This window comes from Mustela nivalis (genome assembly GCF_964662115.1).
Source record: "Mustela nivalis genome assembly, chromosome: 11".
NCBI lineage: Eukaryota > Metazoa > Chordata > Mammalia > Carnivora > Mustelidae > Mustela > Mustela nivalis.
The window spans coordinates 93,890,643-93,910,442 of NC_139030.1; the positions used below are offsets into that span (position 1 = coordinate 93,890,643).

Sequence of the window (19,800 nt, forward strand, 5' to 3'; positions counted from 1 at the left end):
CCTGTTACCATTACTCTTAAACGGCAGATCCTACTGATACAGTAGTATCTATGCATATTCAGGATTTACTAATGCTTTTAGCAACTGGTTTAGTTGAAGTATTTCCCCACAAGTTTGTGGCTGGTAAAATATTTGGTTTTATCTAGCGTATTTAAGCAACAGCAAATAAGGAAGACTTTTTTCTCCTTTGTTCAAGAGTAATGGAACATAAATTTGTGGTGGAAGTAACTGGTATCATCAAATACTTGACACATACTCCAGGGAAAAGAGGGGTTCCATTTCTGCTTGTAGGTTAAGAGTACAGAATGAGAGACCAATTTGGCTTCCACCCAGACACACATGTTTTCTCCACATGAAGCATCTAAGGCACTTATTTGAAAGAGCAGCTGTCTGAAAAAGGAATCCATGGCCCAGGAAGGCAGTGACTTTCCTCTCATTGAAGGTAGATAAGACCTTTCGAGGGACATCATACAGGGGACCATGGTACTGAATATATAACTGTCTTCTAAGTCTCTTCTAGCCCCATGGGTCTATGACCTTTTGAAAACAAAGATGAATGGCTTCTTTCCCCTCTGAGAGGTATGGTGTTTGCAGTGTGCCATCAAATAGCTTTGGCTACAAAGGAAATCCCAAGAATCGCTAGCAAGTAAATTACCCAGCAATGTAATACATGAATGCAAGTTTTTAAAAAGTAGAAGGAGCCAGATTGCAATGAAAATGGAATATGGAGTAAAAACAGGAAACAGGAAAAGGAACCTGAAGTCCCGCCTGCAGGTGCCGCCTCCGACCCACCTTCCTTGACAGTGTTTTCTCCGTGGCTGTTGGAGTGATCTGGCAGGTCACTCACCAGGGTGTGGTGGGAGTGGGAGTGCCTGGCACTCAGGCTCTCCATCTCCGTGGCTGCATCTGAACTGCCCCGCCGGGTAAATTTCCCTGAGATGGACAAGAGTACCATGAAAGAATTTAAAAACGAAAGATTCTCTGCTGAGATGTTGTCTTTCCAAAGGACAGCAGGGAGGATAAAGGGACATTAGGAAGTGCCTGAGGCACAGCCAAGTAGCAGACATTGGACTTGTTCTTGGAATAGTCAGGGTCAAGAGGATGGATGAAGCTGTCTGTCGTAAGATCAGCCCCAATCTAAGCCAAATGTTAGAAACCGTATATGGAGTCCCAGAAAACTCTCAGTTTCTGAATTTAAGCTGGCTTTCTAAATACGCCATCCAGGAAGGGGGGAGAAGCTTCTTTTTCTTTTCTTTACATTTTCTTTTTCTAATATCCAAATTAAAGTCTGTTTTAGGATTCACGATAAATCCTAATGCACAAGACCCTTTAAGGCCATGTTTCCACATCTAAAGTCCCTAAGAAATAGGGCCATTACCTGCCTAATTATACACAGTTCTCCCATATTTAATTAAATTATCTGCATTCCTTTGGTACTAGAAGCTAGCATCTGGGTCCACATTTCCTGACTAAACTGTTCAAGAAAGATGCAGATTTGCCCCGGAGCCCTAGATCCAGATTTCTAAACAGGTCACTCAAGCTCTGCCCTACTTTGAAAACTCCTTGTGGTCACCTAAAATGGTGGTTTGCCAGCCTCCTTTTTCAATGCCTCGCCTGTCTTCACCAAGCCCAGAGAAACTTCCGAAGGAGAATGTGCTTCGGGTCGGGGACACATCCAGGTGGTCCTCGTGAAGCAGGAATGGCACCCCCATTCTTCGGGGCCTCCTCTTCCCTGTGTGGTGGAATGGGATTGAGCCTTTCCTCTCTCGGTCTTCTTTGCGACTCTTGAACTATGAGGATGAGAGGTAAAGGGTTAGGCACAGGGCAAGGAATAATAATCTGCAGTAAAATACAGGAACATTCCAGGAAGAGGAGACCAGAAAGTCCATGAGTATCATCCAACAGAGATGGGTGAGATTTCCATAATGCGTTAAAAGAGTGAAAGACACAAAACAAAATGTAACATACTCCCTGGGTCTTTCTGCTAGCTTGTGTTGTCCCTTGACCAGTGGGATCAGTATCAACTGGGAAACTGTTAGAAATACAAATTGTCAGGTTCAACTCCAAATAAACTAGATTTAGAAACCTTGAAGGTAAGGTCTAGCAGTTGTGGGTTTTTTTTTTTATTTAAGATTTTTATTTATTTGACAGAGAGAAACACAGAGAGGAAACACAAGCAGAGGGAATGGGAGAAGGAGAAGAATCACCTAGCAGGGAGCCTGATGTGGGGCTCGAACCCAGGACCCTGGGATCATGACCTGAGCAGAAGGCAGACGTTTAATGACTGAGCCACCCAGGTGCCTCATCAGCAGTTGTGTTTTAATAAGCCCTGTAGGTGATTCTGATAAATGCTAAAATTGGAGAACCATAGGTTAGAGTATAGGATTCTAGAGTCACCACTTGGACCAGCCTGTTATTATCGGTTTCATTTTTCCAGGATTGAAATCAACTTTTCCAGCCAGACAACTTCAAGTGTGTGCCACTGTCCATAAAGTTAGAAGATACAAAGCATGAATTGGTACAAACCCATTACTCCTGTCAAACAAGTTCAAAATCCAGTAGAAATAAGAGTTACGAATTTCTTGAGATGCTTTTAAAATATACCAACGTCGGTCTAACCTGCAGCAGTTCTGACCTAATTGGTTTGGGTGCGGGTCTGGGCATAGCAATTTTTTTGTCTTTCCCAGAGATTCTCATGTGTAGTCAGTACTGAAAACTTATTCCCCTGGATTACTGACATTTTTAGAAAAACTACAGCCATTGCCTATCATTACATTATCAATGAAGGTAGACATGACTGCTTGCATAGCAACACTCTGAACTCATATGTAAGTTAACAATATGTTCTGTGTCTTCCATGAACACAGCTGAACTAATCATTTTGAAAAATAGAAAATGAAGCTACTATACATACATTATTCTACACATTATTTCCTAGCTGATTGGTTCCATATATTTACAAAAAGAAAGAAGGAACGGTAGATTCATAAAAGCATGACCTAGTTTGAACAAGACCTGGTTTTGAGTTTGGACTCAACCTTTCACAAACTGCTAAAATTTCCAAGGCTTAACTCCTTTCTTTTTTTGAGAATAATTAACATTCATTGAGTACTAAGTAAGTACCAGGCCCAGGGAGGAATTTACAGGTATTATCTCAATCCTCATAACCTTTTGAAGTAAGTATGTTATGTATCCAATTTACAAATGAAGGGACTGATATTTAGTATCATTTGACCAGGATCACAGAGGTTCAAGGTGGCAGAGCAAGAATTTGAACACTGGTTAGGTGACTCCCAAGCGTACACTTGACTCTGCTCTAAATTTTTTATTTTTAGAGGTCAGTGGATGCAGAGTAAATGTTTATTGAATGGAAACCTATGAGATGGCCTATAAAAAGTTGCGAGGGTAGAAAATTTAGTGATTTGCTGTGAGGATTTACTACTTTATTTACAGAGGTTTGTTTATTTTGCTGTCTTTAAACTAGAGATGACCTCAAGAATCAATGTTCCATGATGATCCCATCACTCTTCAGTAAGGCTCATTTTCTTAGGTGCAAAATGTAGAAATTTAGGATCTCATTGGATTAAATGAGAACCATTTATATAAAATCCTTGATAAAATGAGAAGAACCATACAAATATAAGTCGCTATCATGGCTACCACAACTATCTCCACTACCACTGAAAGCACCCTACACACATCATCAGGATTGAGCTTGGTGACATTAAAAATGGGAACATTCATGCATACAGAGGGACTCACACAACGTCATGCTGCAAACCAGTGCTATAAGTGGGGGCTGACCTCTCTCCTCAATGTTCCTTTCCCAGCCTAACCCATTCTGTAGCATGACCTCATGTCCTACTGATTTTTTTCCAAGTATCAAAATACTAGAGAGCTTAAATGGTTCTACTCACCTTTTTAAAAATGTTCATGCCAAGGTCTGAAGAAAGATCTGGGACTGCAGACCTACGCAAATTGGTCAACGAAACCTTAGAAAAGGCCTCAGGGCTAAGAGATTTTTCCTCTTCATTACACTTCATGGTGAGGTCCTTAATAGACAATAAAGGCAGACTTCACAATCAAGGACTTGTGGCTTTATATCCAAAGACTTTTCTTATTGAGATGTCATATTTTTAACAGGGGTGTGCCTGATGTTTTGATATCTATGAACTGTTTAACTTGTAGTTCTAGACTTTTAGAATCCATATCCTGCTTTGGAGGAGATATGTTATATATTAACTGTAACCCCTGTTTGGAGTTTTTAACAGTGAGAACATGAAGCTCCATATTTGGGAAGGCCAACAAAGGTATCTCGTTTTCTCTTTCCATTAAAAAAAAATTTTCTGTTTAATGGTTCACCGAAAGAGATTTTTATTTTGGGCAGAATCATCTACTAAAACAGAGTATCTCTCTTTTTCACTCTAATACTGCTCATGTTTACTTTCAAAGTATATAGACATTTTCAGATATAGACAATTCATAATTAATTAAACCAAATAACTGGGACACACTGCAAACCACCATTTTTCTCTACATATCCAACAAACATGGTATCAATGAGAAAGAGGGAAAGAAAAAGTGTTCAAGCTGGTATTAGCACATTCATTTATCAAAAAGTGATTTTCAGGGGGATGTCATCAAATCAGAATACGGTCAGTTTATTTTTCCAAACATCTATAATAAATAGGAAGACTATATGTCCCAAGGAAATATTTCTAATTATGATATTGAGGTGCTAAAAATTTTGAGCTATGCAAATGAAGGTAAACCATGTTCAGTAAAATGCTAGTGTCACACATTTCATGATATCAGTAATCAACAGTTGTATGAGAGAACTCTCTATTGATTAGCACTTCAGTTGGGAGATTTTCCATTATTCTGGTACAGGGCCTTAACTCTAGATTAGCGTGAGTTAGAGGTATTTAGATACCCTTCTTTGAATGGTAAATTAAATGCTAAGAAAGAACCAAAATTATCTAGCAATAAAAGATAAAAGGGAAAGGATAATAACAGCAGAGTAACCCACGAATAAGTAGTCAGCACTGGAATGAAGAGATGGATGAGTAGGAGAAAAAGAGAATCTGTTATGGCCAAAGTTGTTGATTCAAAAGACAATGCACTGAGTTTCTCTTACTTGGGTTTTGTGGGTGTTCACTAGTGAGGGAGCTGCTGCCACCATCGAGCTGCTCCTGGGTCTGGGCAAGAGAGGAATATCTGGCTCTGGAGGCTTTTCAGGCTTCTCTTCCAACATGTGCCGCAGCCTTTGTAGATAGTACATCAGAGACCACTGAGTGCCTTCCTCAGACCAGTGGGGCTGGAGTAGGCAGCGAAGAACAGCAACATCAAAGTAGGTGGCATAGCGGGACCTTTGGCATGGAGGTATCACAAGAGAGGCTCTGTTTCCAATGACAGAAAGATGATTATATTGGCAAACATCCCAAGGGGTGACACAACATGGTTTATAGCTTTACTTTTCTCATTTGTTTACTTATTCATCCACTTATTTTTTGTGTAGTTTACTCTACTATACCCACAATGGGTCCCACTCTTTTCACTTTTGCTAGATACTTCCCAGAAGTAGAAAAGTTAGAAAGAGTTTTGAAGGATAACTAAGAATCAGCTAGGCTAAGTTGAGGATGGGGCAGGAGGGTAGATCAGCATTTCAGTCAGAGGAAACCATGCCTACAAATGTGGAGTTAGAAAAAGTCATGAGTTTTGGGTAGGTGGGGGAGAGTAAGCAACTGGTATTAATTGGTGAGTAATCTGGGTGGTGGGTGTTGAGGAGAGTCTATAGAAATAAATGAGTTTCAGGTTGTGACTTCCTTTTATACAATGCTATCTGTTTGGGTTTTTTTTTTTTAACCTTGATAGAAATGGGAATATTTGTGTACCTTACTGGCTATCTTAATCAATTATTGGTGTTAATACCATGTAAAAGAATCAGAGAACCTACAAAGTACTAAATAAGCAGAAGTTACATTATGAAGAAAATTTTCAAAATTTTGAAATCATTTTGAAAACTCTATATATTCATATAAAATATAAAAACTAATTTGAAAAAATCTCAAGGTTCTGAAATTTTATTACTCAATTTAAACACATGATACAGTTACTATTTAGTGTTTAACTTAATTACACTATAAAATAGGTTTAAACAATTATTAAATATACTACATCATCCTAGGTACCTTAGGGGATGTGAAGATATATAAGTTTAACTTCTTCATCTTGAGAAACATATGGTCCACGGAATGATAGCCAATAAATAACAAATTATAAACTGAGAGCTCCTAAGATCCAAAATGAAACCTTAAATCTAAAATCTAAACTTAACTCCCAAACCCAGTTTCTTCCTGAGTTAGGGGATACAAAAGGGAAATTTTTGTACCCTGCTATCAACTAGCAAATGGCACAACCCACACATGAAGAACTTAAAAAAATAAAAAAAAGCAACCATTAAGAAGTGAGAAGATTTCCTGAAATTTCCAGACCATATTTTTTGAACTGAAGGTTATGGCTCTTGATTGGTTCAAGAATTAATTCAGAAGTATATGGCTACTATTGAAATGTTAACTAGAATAAAAACCATCAGAATGCAACAAATGGAATAAGGATTTGTATGTTTAGAAAAACCTGTTTCACTATAATTGTAATTAGTAATGACGTAAAATAGATTTCTTACCATGGGCTGCAGTAAAAAGTTCAAATATGTAAACCCAGACCACATCTGGCACTCTGGAGATCATTTTCACAGTCTTTGTGCTCTCCTAAAGCACATGCTGCTCTTGGCTCTTTCCACTCTCATTAGTAGTATTGTCTGGTGTGTTGAGGGGCAATTGCTTATGTACACGGTGGTTTGACAGTCAATGTTGTTTTGTAGTCTAATCTTGAGCATTTTGATTGATAATTAGGAAACTACATAGAAGTTAAAACCACATAGGGTACTACAGTACTAAACCCTAAATACAATTATTTAACTGAATTGGCAGTCATTTAAGGAGAAGCTTTCTACAATCATCTAAGTTCCCATATATGTTACGCTAGAATTTATCCTGTTTCCAGGGAGATCGAATACTCTTTGAATATCAACTGCATGTCAACTTTCAATCCATAAGAAAGTCCTATACATTCTCCTTCCTACCACTTCTTATCAACTCCACAGACACCAACATCTTGTATTAGGCTTATTGTAATTACTTCCTACTAGTCTCAATGTTTCTTCTCTGGTTCCTCCTCTCCTCTCCTCCAACTCTTTCAATAGTTGATAAATCATTCTTTTTTTTTTTTAAAGACATTATTCATTTATTTGACAGACAGAGATCACAAGTAGGCAGAGAGGCAAGCAGAGAGAGAGTGGGTGAGGAAGAAGGCTCCCTGCTGAGCAGAGAGCCTGATGCGGGGTTTGATCCCAGGACCCAGAGAGCTTAACCCACTGAGACACCCAGGAGCCCCAGAAAGATAAATCATTCTTAAAATAAATCATTCTTAAAATAAAATACAAGCTTCTCATAGTGGTCAACATGACCTGCAAAATCTGCCTGTGCATACCAATCCAACTTCATTACCATGTTTGCTTTAGTTTACCAAATATTTATTCACAGCTTCTTAGATCCAAGTGTATCTTTTTTTCTTGCTGTGTGGAAATGGATCTGAGACCTTTAAATATTTTCCATTGATTGCTGACATGACGTCAACTTTGTCAGTAGATGAAATGGAAAAATGTATTGTAGGAAGAAAGAATTTCATGTTCTTGCCCTATTGTATTTTCTCAACACATTCCTGCAATGTGTGTACAACTACTCCAGTACCAGGCTCCTGTAGTATTTGTGGGTTGTCTAGTGCTTAACTACTGCAGTACACATAGCTTCCGCAGCATGGGCATTTTTTCCAAGGATAAGGCTTCCACAGCACTCAGTTTTCCCTTTGCTCAGCTCCCATAGTGCCTAGTACCCAGCAGCACCAACTTCTTATCTTATCAATTCCTTTTTTAGAATTTTTTCAATTTTCATTTTTATAATCATATTCCACCCCTTCATTGTGTTTACCCTTATTTTTGTATATGTGTGTGTATGTGTGTGTGTGTGAATCTATGTATATATATATATACATATATATATATATATGTATATATATATATATAATTATTTTTTTTTCCTTCTTTAAAATTTTGGGAGGTAGTTTCTTCTAACAGAACAAAAGACATCCCAAATCAAGTGTGTCACCCTGTTCTATTCTCTCTCTCTCTATATATATATATATATATTTTTTTTTCCCCTCCTTTCTTCTCCCGCCCCCCCCATTCTGGGTCTCTGCTGATTTGATTAGTGTATACTTTTCTGGGTTCATTGCTATCCTTTTAGTATTTTGTTCTCTCATTCATCTATTCTTATATGTTTAAAAATAACAAGGCAGAAAAACCTCAAGAAAAAGAACAAGAGGCAGTACTGACAGCTAGGGACCTAATTGATACAGACATTTGTAATATGTCAGAACTAGAGTTCAGAATGATGATTATCAAAGTGCTAGCTGGCCTTGAAAAAAGCATTGAAGATACTAAGGAATCCCTTTCTGGGGAATAAAATCCCTTTCTGGAGAAATGAAAAAACTGAAATATAACCAAGTTGAAATTGAAAAGCTATTAATAAGGTGCTATCAAAAACAGAGGCTTTTACTGCTAGGATAAATGAAGCAGAAGAGAGAACTAGTGATATAGAAGACCAAATGATGGACAATAAAGAAGCTGAGAAAAAGAGAGATAAAAAACTACTGGCTCATGGGGGGAGAATTCATGAGAAAAGTGATACCATAAAGCAAAACAATATTACAGTAATTGGAATCCCAGAAGAAAAAGGGAGGCAGAAGATATATGGGAGTAAATTATAGCAGATAATTTCCCTAATCTGGTGAAGGGAACAAGCATCAAAATCCAGGAGGCAGAGTACCCCCCTCAAAAATCAATAAAAATAGGTCCACACCCTATCATCAAATAGTAAAACTTACAAGTCTCAGTGACAAAGAGAAAATTCTGAAAGCAGCTTGGGACAAGAGGTCTGTAACATACTATGGTAGAAATATTAGATTGGAAGTAGACCTATCCAAAGAGACCTGCAGGCCAAAAAGGACTGGCATGATATATGCAGAGAACTAAACAAGAAAAATATGCAGTCAAGAATACCAGCTAGGCTGTCATTGAAAATAGAAGGAGAAATAAAAAGCTTCCAGGACAAACAAAAATTAAAAGAATTTGCAAACACCAAACCAGCTGTACAGGAAATATGGAAAGGGGTCCTCTAAGCAAAGAGAGAGCCTACAAGTAATAGACCAGAAAGGAACAGAGACAATATACAGTAACAGTCACCTTCCACGCAATAAAATGCCAATAAATTCATATCTTTCAATAGTTACCTTGCATGTAAATGGGCTAAATGCCCCAATTGAAAGACACAGGTTATCAGAATGGATTAAAAAAAATACCCATCAATATACTGTCTACAAGAAACTCATTTTAGAACCACAGACACCACCAGATTTAAAGTTAGGGGGTGAAAAAAAATTACCATGCTAATGGGCACCAAAAGAATGCTGGGGAAGCAATCTTTATATCAGATAAATTAGCCTTTAAGCCAAAGACTATAATAAGAGATGAGGAAGGACACTATATCTTAAAGGGTTTGTCCAAAAAGAAGATCTAACAATTTTACATATTTATGTCCCTAACATGGAAGCAGCCAATTTTATGACCCAATTAATAACAAAATCAAAGAAACACATTGACAATAATACAATAATAGTAGCGGACTTTAACACCTCCTCACTCAAATGGACAGATCATCTAAGGAAGAGATCAACAAGGAAATAAAGGCTTTACATAACACACTGGACCAGATGGACATCACAGATATATTCAGAACATTCCATCCCAAAGCAACAGAATACACATTCTTCCCCAGTTCACATGGAACATTGTACAGAATAGATCATGTCCTGGGTCACAAGTCAGTCTCCACTGTTACCAAAAGATTGGGATCATTCCTTGCATATTTTCAGACCACAACCTTCTGAAGTTAGAGGTCACTCACAAGAAGAAAGTTGGTAAGAACTCAAATACATGGAGGCTCAAAGAGCATCCTACTAACGAATGAATGGCACATATTGCATGGAGCATTGGATATGGTGCATAAACAATGAATTTTGGAACACTGAAAAAAATTTAATTTAAAGAAAAAAGAATGAATGGGTCAACAGGGAAATTAAGGAAGAATGTAAAAAATTAATGGACACAAATGAAAATGAAAACACAACTTTCAAAATCTTTGGGACACAGTAAAGGTGGTTCTGAGAGGAAAGTATAAATCAATACAAGCCTCTCTCAAGGAACAGGAAAGGTCTCAAATATACAAGCTAACCCTACACCCAAAGAAGCTGGAGAAAGAACAGCAAATATCGCCTAAAGCCAGCAGAAGAAAAATCATAAAGATCAGAGCAGAAATCAATTAAATAGAAACCAAAAGAACAGTAGAAAAAAATCAATGAAACTAGGAGCTGGTTCTTTGAAAGAATTAATAAGATTGATAAACCCCTGGCCAGACTTACCAAAAAGAAAAGAGAAAGGACCCAAATTAATAAAATCATGAATGAAAGAGAAGAGATCACAACCAACACCAAAGAAATATAAACAATGACTAGAATATATTATGAGCAACAATACACCACCAAATTTGACAATCTGGAAGACATGGATGCATTCCTAGAGACACAAAAACTACCAAAACTGACCAGGAAGAAATAGAAAACCTGAACAGACCCATAACCAGTAAGGAGATTGAAGCAGTCATCAAAAATCTCCCAACAAACAAGACCTCAGGGCCAGATGGCTTCCCAGGGGAATTCTACCAAACATTTATAGAAGAATTAATACCTATTCTCCTGAAACAATTCCCAAAAAAATAGAAATGGAAGGAAAACTTCTAAATTCATTTTATGAGGCCAACATTACTTTGATCCCAAAACCAGATAAAGACCCCATCAAAAAGGAGAATTACAGACCAATGCCTTTGATGAACACAGATGTGAAAATTCTCATCAAATGCTAGCCAATAGGATCCAATAGCACACTAAAAGGATTATTCACCATGACCAAGTGGGATTTATTCCTGGGTTACAAGGTTGGTTCAACATCTGTAAATGAATCAATGTGATACAATACATTAATAAAAGAAAAAACAAGAAGCAAATAATACTTTCAGTAGATGCTGAAAAAGCATTTGACAAAGTGCAGCATCCTTTCTTGATCAAAACTCTTCAAAGTGTAGGGACAGAGGGTACATACCTCAATATCATCAAAGCCATCTATGAAAAACCCACAGTGAATTAATTCTCAATGGGGAAAAAGTGTGAGCTTTTCCCTAAGGTCAGGAGCATGGCAGCAATGTCAGTTACCACCACTGCTATTCAACATAGTACTAGAAGTCCTAACCTCAGCAATCAGACAACAAAAAGAAATAAAAAGCTTCTGAATCTAGAAAGAAGAAGTCAAACTCTCAGTCTTTGCAGATGATATGATACTTTATGTAGAAAACCCAAAGGACTCCACTCCAAAACTGCTAGAACTCATACAGCAATTCAGTAAAGTGACAGGATATAAAAATCAATGCTCAGAAATCAGTTGCATTTCTATACACACACAGCAAAACAGAAGAAAGAGAAAATAAGGAGTCAATCCTATTTACAACTGCACCAAAAACCATAAGATCCCTAGCAGTAAACCTAAACAAAGAGGCAAAGGAGCTGCTCTTTCAAACTAATAAAAGGTCATTTGTTGAAAGGAAATAAAATAAAATAAATATCAGTTAAAAAAAAAGAGGCAAAGAATCTGTACTCAGAAAAGTATAAAGTACTCATGCAAGAAATTGAAGACAACAAGAAATGGAAAAATACTCCATGCTCATGGATTGGAAGAACTAATATTATGAAAATGTCTATGCTACCTAAAGCCTTCTACACATTTAATGCAATCCCAATCAAAATATCATCCTTTTGTTTTTTTCAAAGAAATGGGACAAATAATCCCAAAATTTATATGGAACCAGAAAAGGCCCCAAATAGCCAGAGGAATGTTGAAGAAGAAAGCCAAAGTTGGTGGCATCACAATTCCAGATTTCAAGCTCTATTACAAACCTGTCTTTGTCAAGACAGTATGGTACTGGCACAAAAACAGACACAGAGATCAGTGGAACGGAATAGAGAGCCCAGAAATGGATCCTGAACTCTATGGTCAACTAATCAACAAAGCAGGAAAGAATGTCCAATGGAAAAAAGACAGTCTCTTCAACAAATGGTGTTGGGATAATTGGACAACCACATGCAGAAGAATGAAACTGGACCATTTCCTTACACCAAACACACACACAAATAGACTCAAAATGGATGAGGGACCTCAATGTGAGACAAGAATCCTTTGAAATCCTGAGGAGAACACAGGTAGCAACCTCTTCAACCTCACCTACAGCTACTTCTTGGTAGACACATCACCAAAGGCAAGGGAAGCAAGGGCAAAAATGAACTACTGGGACTTCATCAAGATCAAAATTTTTTGCACAGCAAAGGAAACAGTCAACAAAACCAAAAGACAATTGACAGAATGGGAGAAGATATTGGCAAATGACATATCAGATAAAGGGCTAGTGTCCAAAATCTATAAAGAACTTATCAGACTCAACACCCAGAGAAGAAATAATTCAATCAAGAAATGGGCAGAGATTGCCTTCAGCTCTGGTCGTGGTCCCGGGGTCCTGGGATCAAGCCCCGCATCGGGTTCTCTTCTCAGTGGGTAGCCTGCTTCCTCCTCTCTCTCTCTCTCTGCCTGCCTCTCTGCCTACTTGTGATCTGTCAAGTGAATAAATAAAATCTTAAAAAAAAAAAAAGAAATGGGCGGAGGACATGAACAGACAGTTCTGCAAAGAAGAACTTCAGATGGCCAACAGACAAGAAAAAGTGCTCCACATGACTCGGCATCAGGGAAATACAAATCAAAACCAGAATGAGATACCACCTCACACCAGTCAGAATGGCTAAAATTAACAAGTCAGGAAATGACAGATGCTGGAGAGGAGGCGGAGAAAGGGAACTCTCCTACATCGTTGGTGGGAATGCAAGCTGGTGCAGGCACTCTGGAAAACGGCATGGAGGTTCTTCAGAAAGTTGAAAATAGAGCTTCTCTATGTCCCAGCAATCACAAGACTGGATTTTTATCCTAAAGATACAAAAGTAGTGATCTGAAGCGGCACGTGCACCTGAATGTTTATAGCAGCAATGTGCACAATAGCCAAACTATGGAAAGAATTTAGATGTCCATCAACAGATGAATGGATAACGAAGATGTGGAAGATTATTCCATATACAAAATGGAATACTATGCAGCCATCAAAAGAAATGAAATCTTGGCTTTTTTTTTTTTTTTTTTGCAATGATGTGGATGGAACTAGAGGGTATTATGCTGAGTGAAATACGTCAATCGGAGAAAAACAACTATCATATGATGTCTCTATTATGAGGAATTTGAGAGGAAGGGCAAGCGGTTGTGGGAGGTAGGGAAGGAAAAAAAGGAAACATAATTGGATCAAGAGGGAGACAAACCGTAAGTGACTTTTAATCTCACAAAACAAACTGAGGATTGCTGGGGAGTGGACGGTTAAGGATAGAGTGGCTGGGTTGTGGGCACTGGGGAGGGTATGGGCTATGGAAAGTGGTGTGAAATGTGTAAGCCTGATGATTCACAGACCTGTACCCATGGGACAAATAATACATTATATGTTAATAAAAATAATTTTTAAAAAAGATTTATTATTTTTGCTGATAAAGAATGATCATAAATCAGGAAAGAAAAGACAAACAGATCAAATGGAAAAGCGTATGGAAAGAAATTTCACTGAGAAGAAAACCTAAGGAGAGGCAGAATAGAGAGAGATACTCAACTCTAGTAATAGTCGGGGAAATGTGGGCTTAAGTCACAATCGCCATCCATCAGATTTGTGAGACTATAAATGCCTGAACATAGGAAGTATTCATGAGGGTGTGACTAATCAGAAGCACTCATCACTGCTGGTAAACCCAGAGTACAATTAGGTGATAAGTAGTAAATTTTCGACTGTCCTCATCATATGATCTAGAAATTCCATTACTGAGGAAAAGTATCTTAGGGAAACTCCTGCCCATGCACACAAGAGGACATGTACAAGGATGTTCATGGCATTGATTTTGTTAGAGTAAAAAACTAGAGAACATTCTGAAAGTCAGCCAAAGGAGAAGCAACAAATGAATGTTTGCACATATTTGCCAAATATTATTTATGTATTATATGATGTGACAGGCTAGGGTGCTTATGTTCTATTTACCAATGTGATTGTTGTATTAACTTGTGAAAAGACATAAAAATGAACACTTATGTGTTGTATAATTTCCTGTGTTTCTTTTTTTTTTTAAGATTTTATTTATTTATTTGACAGACAGAGGCAGAGAGGCAGGTAGAGAGAGAGGGGGAAGCAGGCTCCCTGCCGAGCAGAGAGCTCGATGTGGGGCTCGATCCCAGGACCCTGGGATCATGACCTGAGCTGAAGATAGAGGCTTTAACCCACGGAGCCACCCAGGTGTCCCTTTCCTGTGTTTCTTTAAAGAACATTAGCTAAGACCTTGAATTTTATCAATATGACTAAAAATCCACTATTCACATATACATAAAGTAGATCTATATAAAGTACATCTATCTATACCATATATATTATATTTTATATTCTATATATCATATACAGATACACTTCTATATAACATACATTTTTATATGTAACAAATACATAATACATGATTTTAATACTTGTATATATGTTAAATGTGTGTGTGTGTATGTGTGTGTATGTTTTTTGCCCAGATTAGTCTCATTGTCCTCAAGATGATGTGCTATATCTGTTCTTTCTAAGTATTTTGTCCTCTATGTTTTCATTGTGTAACCATTTTAATAAAAAAGCTGAGTCTCAGAATTTTATGAGTTGTCAAGTTTTCATCAGAAGCATGTGGGCTAGATTCAAATTTCCGGTGCCCATCCCAGGCAGGAAACCTTTTACTTTGATTTGCCTTCAGTCCCCCATTTCCAGACCCCATTCCCTGTCCATCCTTCTTTACCTCCCTACACCGGAAGTCTGATCTATATATACTCTACCAGCTGATCCCTGCCTCTGGCTCCTAACTGGATTTGGCAAAAGGAAGCTCTCACAGGAGACTGACAGCAGAAGGACAGTGGTGTCTTACACAAGCCTCCTTGTTTTCAGAGGTTTACCTAAGGCTGGCCCTGTAATTTGGGACTGGCTTAGGTCATTAGTAGTCACAGTTCTTGTTAGTCATTCTCTCTCCACAGAGTTCTCCACAACTGCTCCCTCCTTTTGCCTCTCCAGGCCCCAGAGCTGGTAGTCTTCCTGAAGTACAGGCATTGGAGTACCTGTGGTTTCCCTATATCCCGTCCAAAGTTTTGTTATTAACTCCTTTTTAATCTTGTCTCAGACTGACCAGTATACCACTTGTTTCATCCTGAGATTACAGGAGGAAACTGGTTAATTATATCCCCAAGCTCAGTTGGAGGGAAAGAAATAACATTGATTCTCATTTCTGCCATTTTCTTAAGAGACTTTTGCCACACTTCCTGCCACTTCTCACCTCCATTTCTTTCTTAAAAAAGCATGGACTACCCCACATCTTTCAGCCTGTCTTTATACCAGAATAACAGGATTTTCCCCTCAATGCTACCATCTTGGATTTCTAAAGAAAAGACAAAGTACAAGGTTATGTGGCAACCAGCTGGGTAATTTTAGGTCCTCAAGTATTTGTGACAGTCATTGGCCTTATTATAAGAGCCTGTGAAAGCTATTGTTTCTTGACCAGGCTGCTGTGATTATGAGAGATGTTAGTAGTTTAACAGAATTATTTTTCCCCCATTGGACTAGCCATCTTCACCCTTTACTTCCTGCCCCATACCTCAGTGTCCCCAAATGTTCCAGTTTGTAAATTAGATTAGGGAGTTCCATAAATTATTTCAAATCTCAAGAGCAGTGCTCCATATAATGAGATACCAGTGGACAACTTCTTTGAGAATCCCAAGTGGATAGAGAGAAGAGAGTTTATTAAAAAAGCACATTTCCAGGTCTCACCCCAGACTCACTAAACCAGAATTGTTGGAGATAGAGACAATTCTTAAACACTCTTAATAAGATTGGAGGGCAACTGCCCTAGAGAAACATGTAATGTATGACTTTTGCACTTTTTAGGGCAACATCCAAAACAATTTCTATATGGAAACACTAACTGAATGATATATTGACAGCTTTGTCCCCAAGGGTGCGAGAGAACTAAGTTTATGTCTTTTACTACATAGAAAATGTATTTGATGAAAGTAATTATTAACTGCACAGTTGAGTCCTGTGGTCATTAACTACTTCCTGACAAATCATGTCAGTCAGAAGATGGACTGCACAACAATAAGACTCCACCAACGTAAGGCTGTAAGTAAATTCACATTAAAACTGCCTAATTTTTAAAGAGTCTCCATCTGAAACAACAATGAAGTTGAGGAGCATTCATAGCAAATATTTATAACTCAAAATACCTTCATTTTAGGTGTTATTCAAGGACAAGTTTATTTGTCTTAAAGTGTGAGGTATCCTGGGGTGACTAGCCAATAAAAAGCAAGAATCATCAATAAATGTTTAATTTCATTTAAGAAAGTATTATCAATCAGCTTGTCATTACTCCAGTAAAACTAATCTTAATTAACAACCTAATAAATATGTGAGTCAAAAATTTATGTAACTGGAAAAAAATGGTATGGGGACTATCATTGTGTGATCTGATAGAAATGTTCTAACTCTAATATTCTATTATTCTGTAAGTCATTTTGTAGAAAAAATGAAAAGTATGAAAACAACTTGAAAAAAAGTATACATACTAAAAGAGAATGATGTTTAAATCTTCCTGATGAGTTCATTGACGATTTTTACAGCAAGACAGAAGAAACGGAAATTAAGGAGTCAATCCCATTTACAATTGCACCCAAAACCATAAGATACCTAGGAATAAACCTAACCAAAGAGACACAGAATCTATACTCAGAAAACTATAAAGTACTCATGAAAGAAATTGAGGAAGACACAAAGAAATGGAAAAATGTTCCATGCTCCTGGATTGGAAGAATAAATATTGTGAAAATGTCTATGCTACCTAAAGCAATCTACACATTTAATGCAATTCCTATCAAAGTACCATCCATCTTTTTCAAAGAAATGGAACAAATAATTCTAAAATTTATATGGAACCACAAAAGACCCCGAATAGCCAAAGGGATATTGAAAAAGAAAGCCAACGTTGGTGGCATCACAATTCCGGACTTCAAGCTCTATTACAAAGCTGTCATCATCAAGACAGCATGGTATTGGCACAAAAACAGACACATAGATCAATGGAACAGAATAGAGAGCCCAGAAATAGACCCTCAACTCTATGGTCAACTAATCTTCGACAAAGCAGGAAAGAATGTCCAATGGAAAAAAGATGATTTTTACTTTTAAAAAATACTTTATACCTTTAAGTTTTTTTCTATAATTAGCATATACTTCTTTTATATGCATAAAATAAATACATATTATGACAAATTTTTTGACTATCATAAAAGCTAAGAATTTTTAAATATGTTTTTTATGCAACTATGGCATCAGGAAACCAAGTTATTATTAACTAGGGCTGGGGGATGTTAGTAGAGAGCAACCAAGGCAGAAAAATACTCTAGAAATAACAATCTGTGGAGATAGAGAAATGTGGAAATCAGTTTTGACCTTACACAGTATTTAACAAAGTAGAAATTAAGTCTGTGCATATGGTAATTGAAGATGAAATCTCACATTAATTTTAAAAACTAGCTACCTGCTCACTGATTGCAGAGTTCAGGGAAGAGTAATGTTCTGTTCAGTCAAGGTCAGGGCAAAAGAGACGATGAATCATATTTGCTTGATACAAGCAGACAGCTTCTGTTTCTAAGATATTTGCATTGCTTTGTTATTGAAGTTCTCTTCATTTCTGATTAATACATGAACTCTTCCAACGAAGACACATTAAAATTAGCGTTTTCTGAAAGGTTTACCTTGTGCATCATTTCCATGGTAACCAGCTACTGCAGCTAAGCAAAGAGAAGACCTAATTCATTCTTCTAAAGTGACACTGATTCATGTCTAATTCACCATATGTAGGCGTGGGTGTGCCGTGGGTGACTGTGTGTATGTATATGTCAAGAAATGCATATGTATATAGATGTTTGAGTGTGGTAATCTCAGAGAATGGAAAAACAACATCCATCCACAAACAGCAAACCTTGAACCTTGTAGTTTGTCAATATCATATGCAATTTTTATTTGCAAATTTCCAATGCATGCTCTGGCTGAGAAAAATTATGTAAGAAATATAAGCTTCTGGATATTTTACAACCTCAACATTTCACCATGATATTGCTTTTAATAGTTTTTGAAAGTCAGGCCAAATATAGTATTTAAGGTGGAAATTACTTACATTTAAACTTTTTAGAGTTAGTATAGAATATAATTAGTGAAGGAGGAATATGAGAATGGTCAACAACTGATTGAAGAAAATGTATAGATACAGTCATAATTATATCCAAAATGATAGTGACATCATCATCATTACTGTTTGTTTAAGAGAGCCTCCAAAATAGACTCCAGTGATCTCTGTTTCTTGGTATTCACACCTTCATGGGGTGCCTTCTCTACCAGCATTGGTATGATTCATAGCATATAGCAGAAGTGATGGCATGTCAACTGTAGGGATTAGTTTTAAAGACATTGAAGCATTGATCTGGGTTGCTCCTCCTCTTTATGGGATACTTTGTTTTGGAGGAAACCAGCTGTCATGTCATGAGCAGCCCTATGGAGAGGCCCAGATGGTGAAGAACTGAAGCTTCTAGTCAATAGCCATCTGACTGATCTTGAAAGCAGAGTCTGACACCCAAACTTCCAGATGACAGCACCCCTGGCCAACATCTTGACAGACCCCGAACTGCAACCACTTAGCTATGCCCCTTCTGGATTCATGACCCTCAGGAACTATCAACAACTGATTGAAGAAATGTCTTTTGTTTTAAGTTATTGAGCAATTTGGGTAATTTGTTATATAGCAATTGGTAGCTAATACAGATTTTCATACCAAGAAAACAGCCTATATTTGGGGACTATTTTTGGAATCAGGCAGTAGGCAGAGGCTGTAAAGACTCCGAAGAGTGTTAAAAAATGAAAACAGGGGCACCCTGGTTCTGGCTCAGGTCATGATCTCAGGGTCTTGAGATTAAGCCTGCGTCAGGCTCTGTGCTCTGTGTGGAGTCTACTTCAGTTTCTCTCTCCATCTCCCTCTGCCCCTCTTCCCCCCACTTTATGCGTGCTCTGTCTCTAAAATAGAAATAGTCTTTTAAAAAAGTGAAAACATAAATTGTCTTGCACAAATTACTAATAGAAATCCTGAATTTTAAGAAGGCTGCTGGTAAGGGCTTAAAGGGAAGTAAGGAACATGACTTTGAAAAGAGGAGGAAGGAGGATCCTTGTTATGTAGTGGCAAAAACTGCCTGCTGTGATATGGAGCATTAAAGAAACATGCCTAACAAAGTTAGTGACCTAAGATTTCCAAATAAAATGTTGAAGGTGACTTCTGATTTTTTCCCGCTCCTTACAGGAGATTGAAAGATAAAATACATGCCCTAAC

General features: G+C 37.6%; 1 protein-coding gene across 16 annotated transcripts in view; it reads right to left on the reverse strand.

Annotated features, from left to right (window-relative positions):
• The window catches only part of UNC80 (unc-80 homolog, NALCN channel complex subunit), a 228,264-nt gene that overhangs the window by 173,907 nt on the left and 34,557 nt on the right, over positions 1-19,800 (reverse strand). For 9 of the 16 annotated variants that reach the window (XM_082691597.1, XM_082691602.1, XM_082691596.1 and 6 more), the window contains exons 8-11: positions 5,138-5,399; positions 3,918-4,052; positions 1,574-1,790; positions 757-933 (exon numbers count right to left, since the gene is read on the reverse strand). In XM_082691597.1, coding sequence (XP_082547723.1) covers positions 757-933; positions 1,574-1,790; positions 3,918-4,052; positions 5,138-5,399 — 791 coding nt within the window. The remainder of the gene's footprint in view (positions 1-756; positions 934-1,573; positions 1,791-3,917; positions 4,053-5,137; positions 5,400-19,800) is intronic. The other 7 variants (XM_082691601.1, XM_082691598.1, XM_082691594.1 and 4 more) reach the window with 1 other exon arrangement.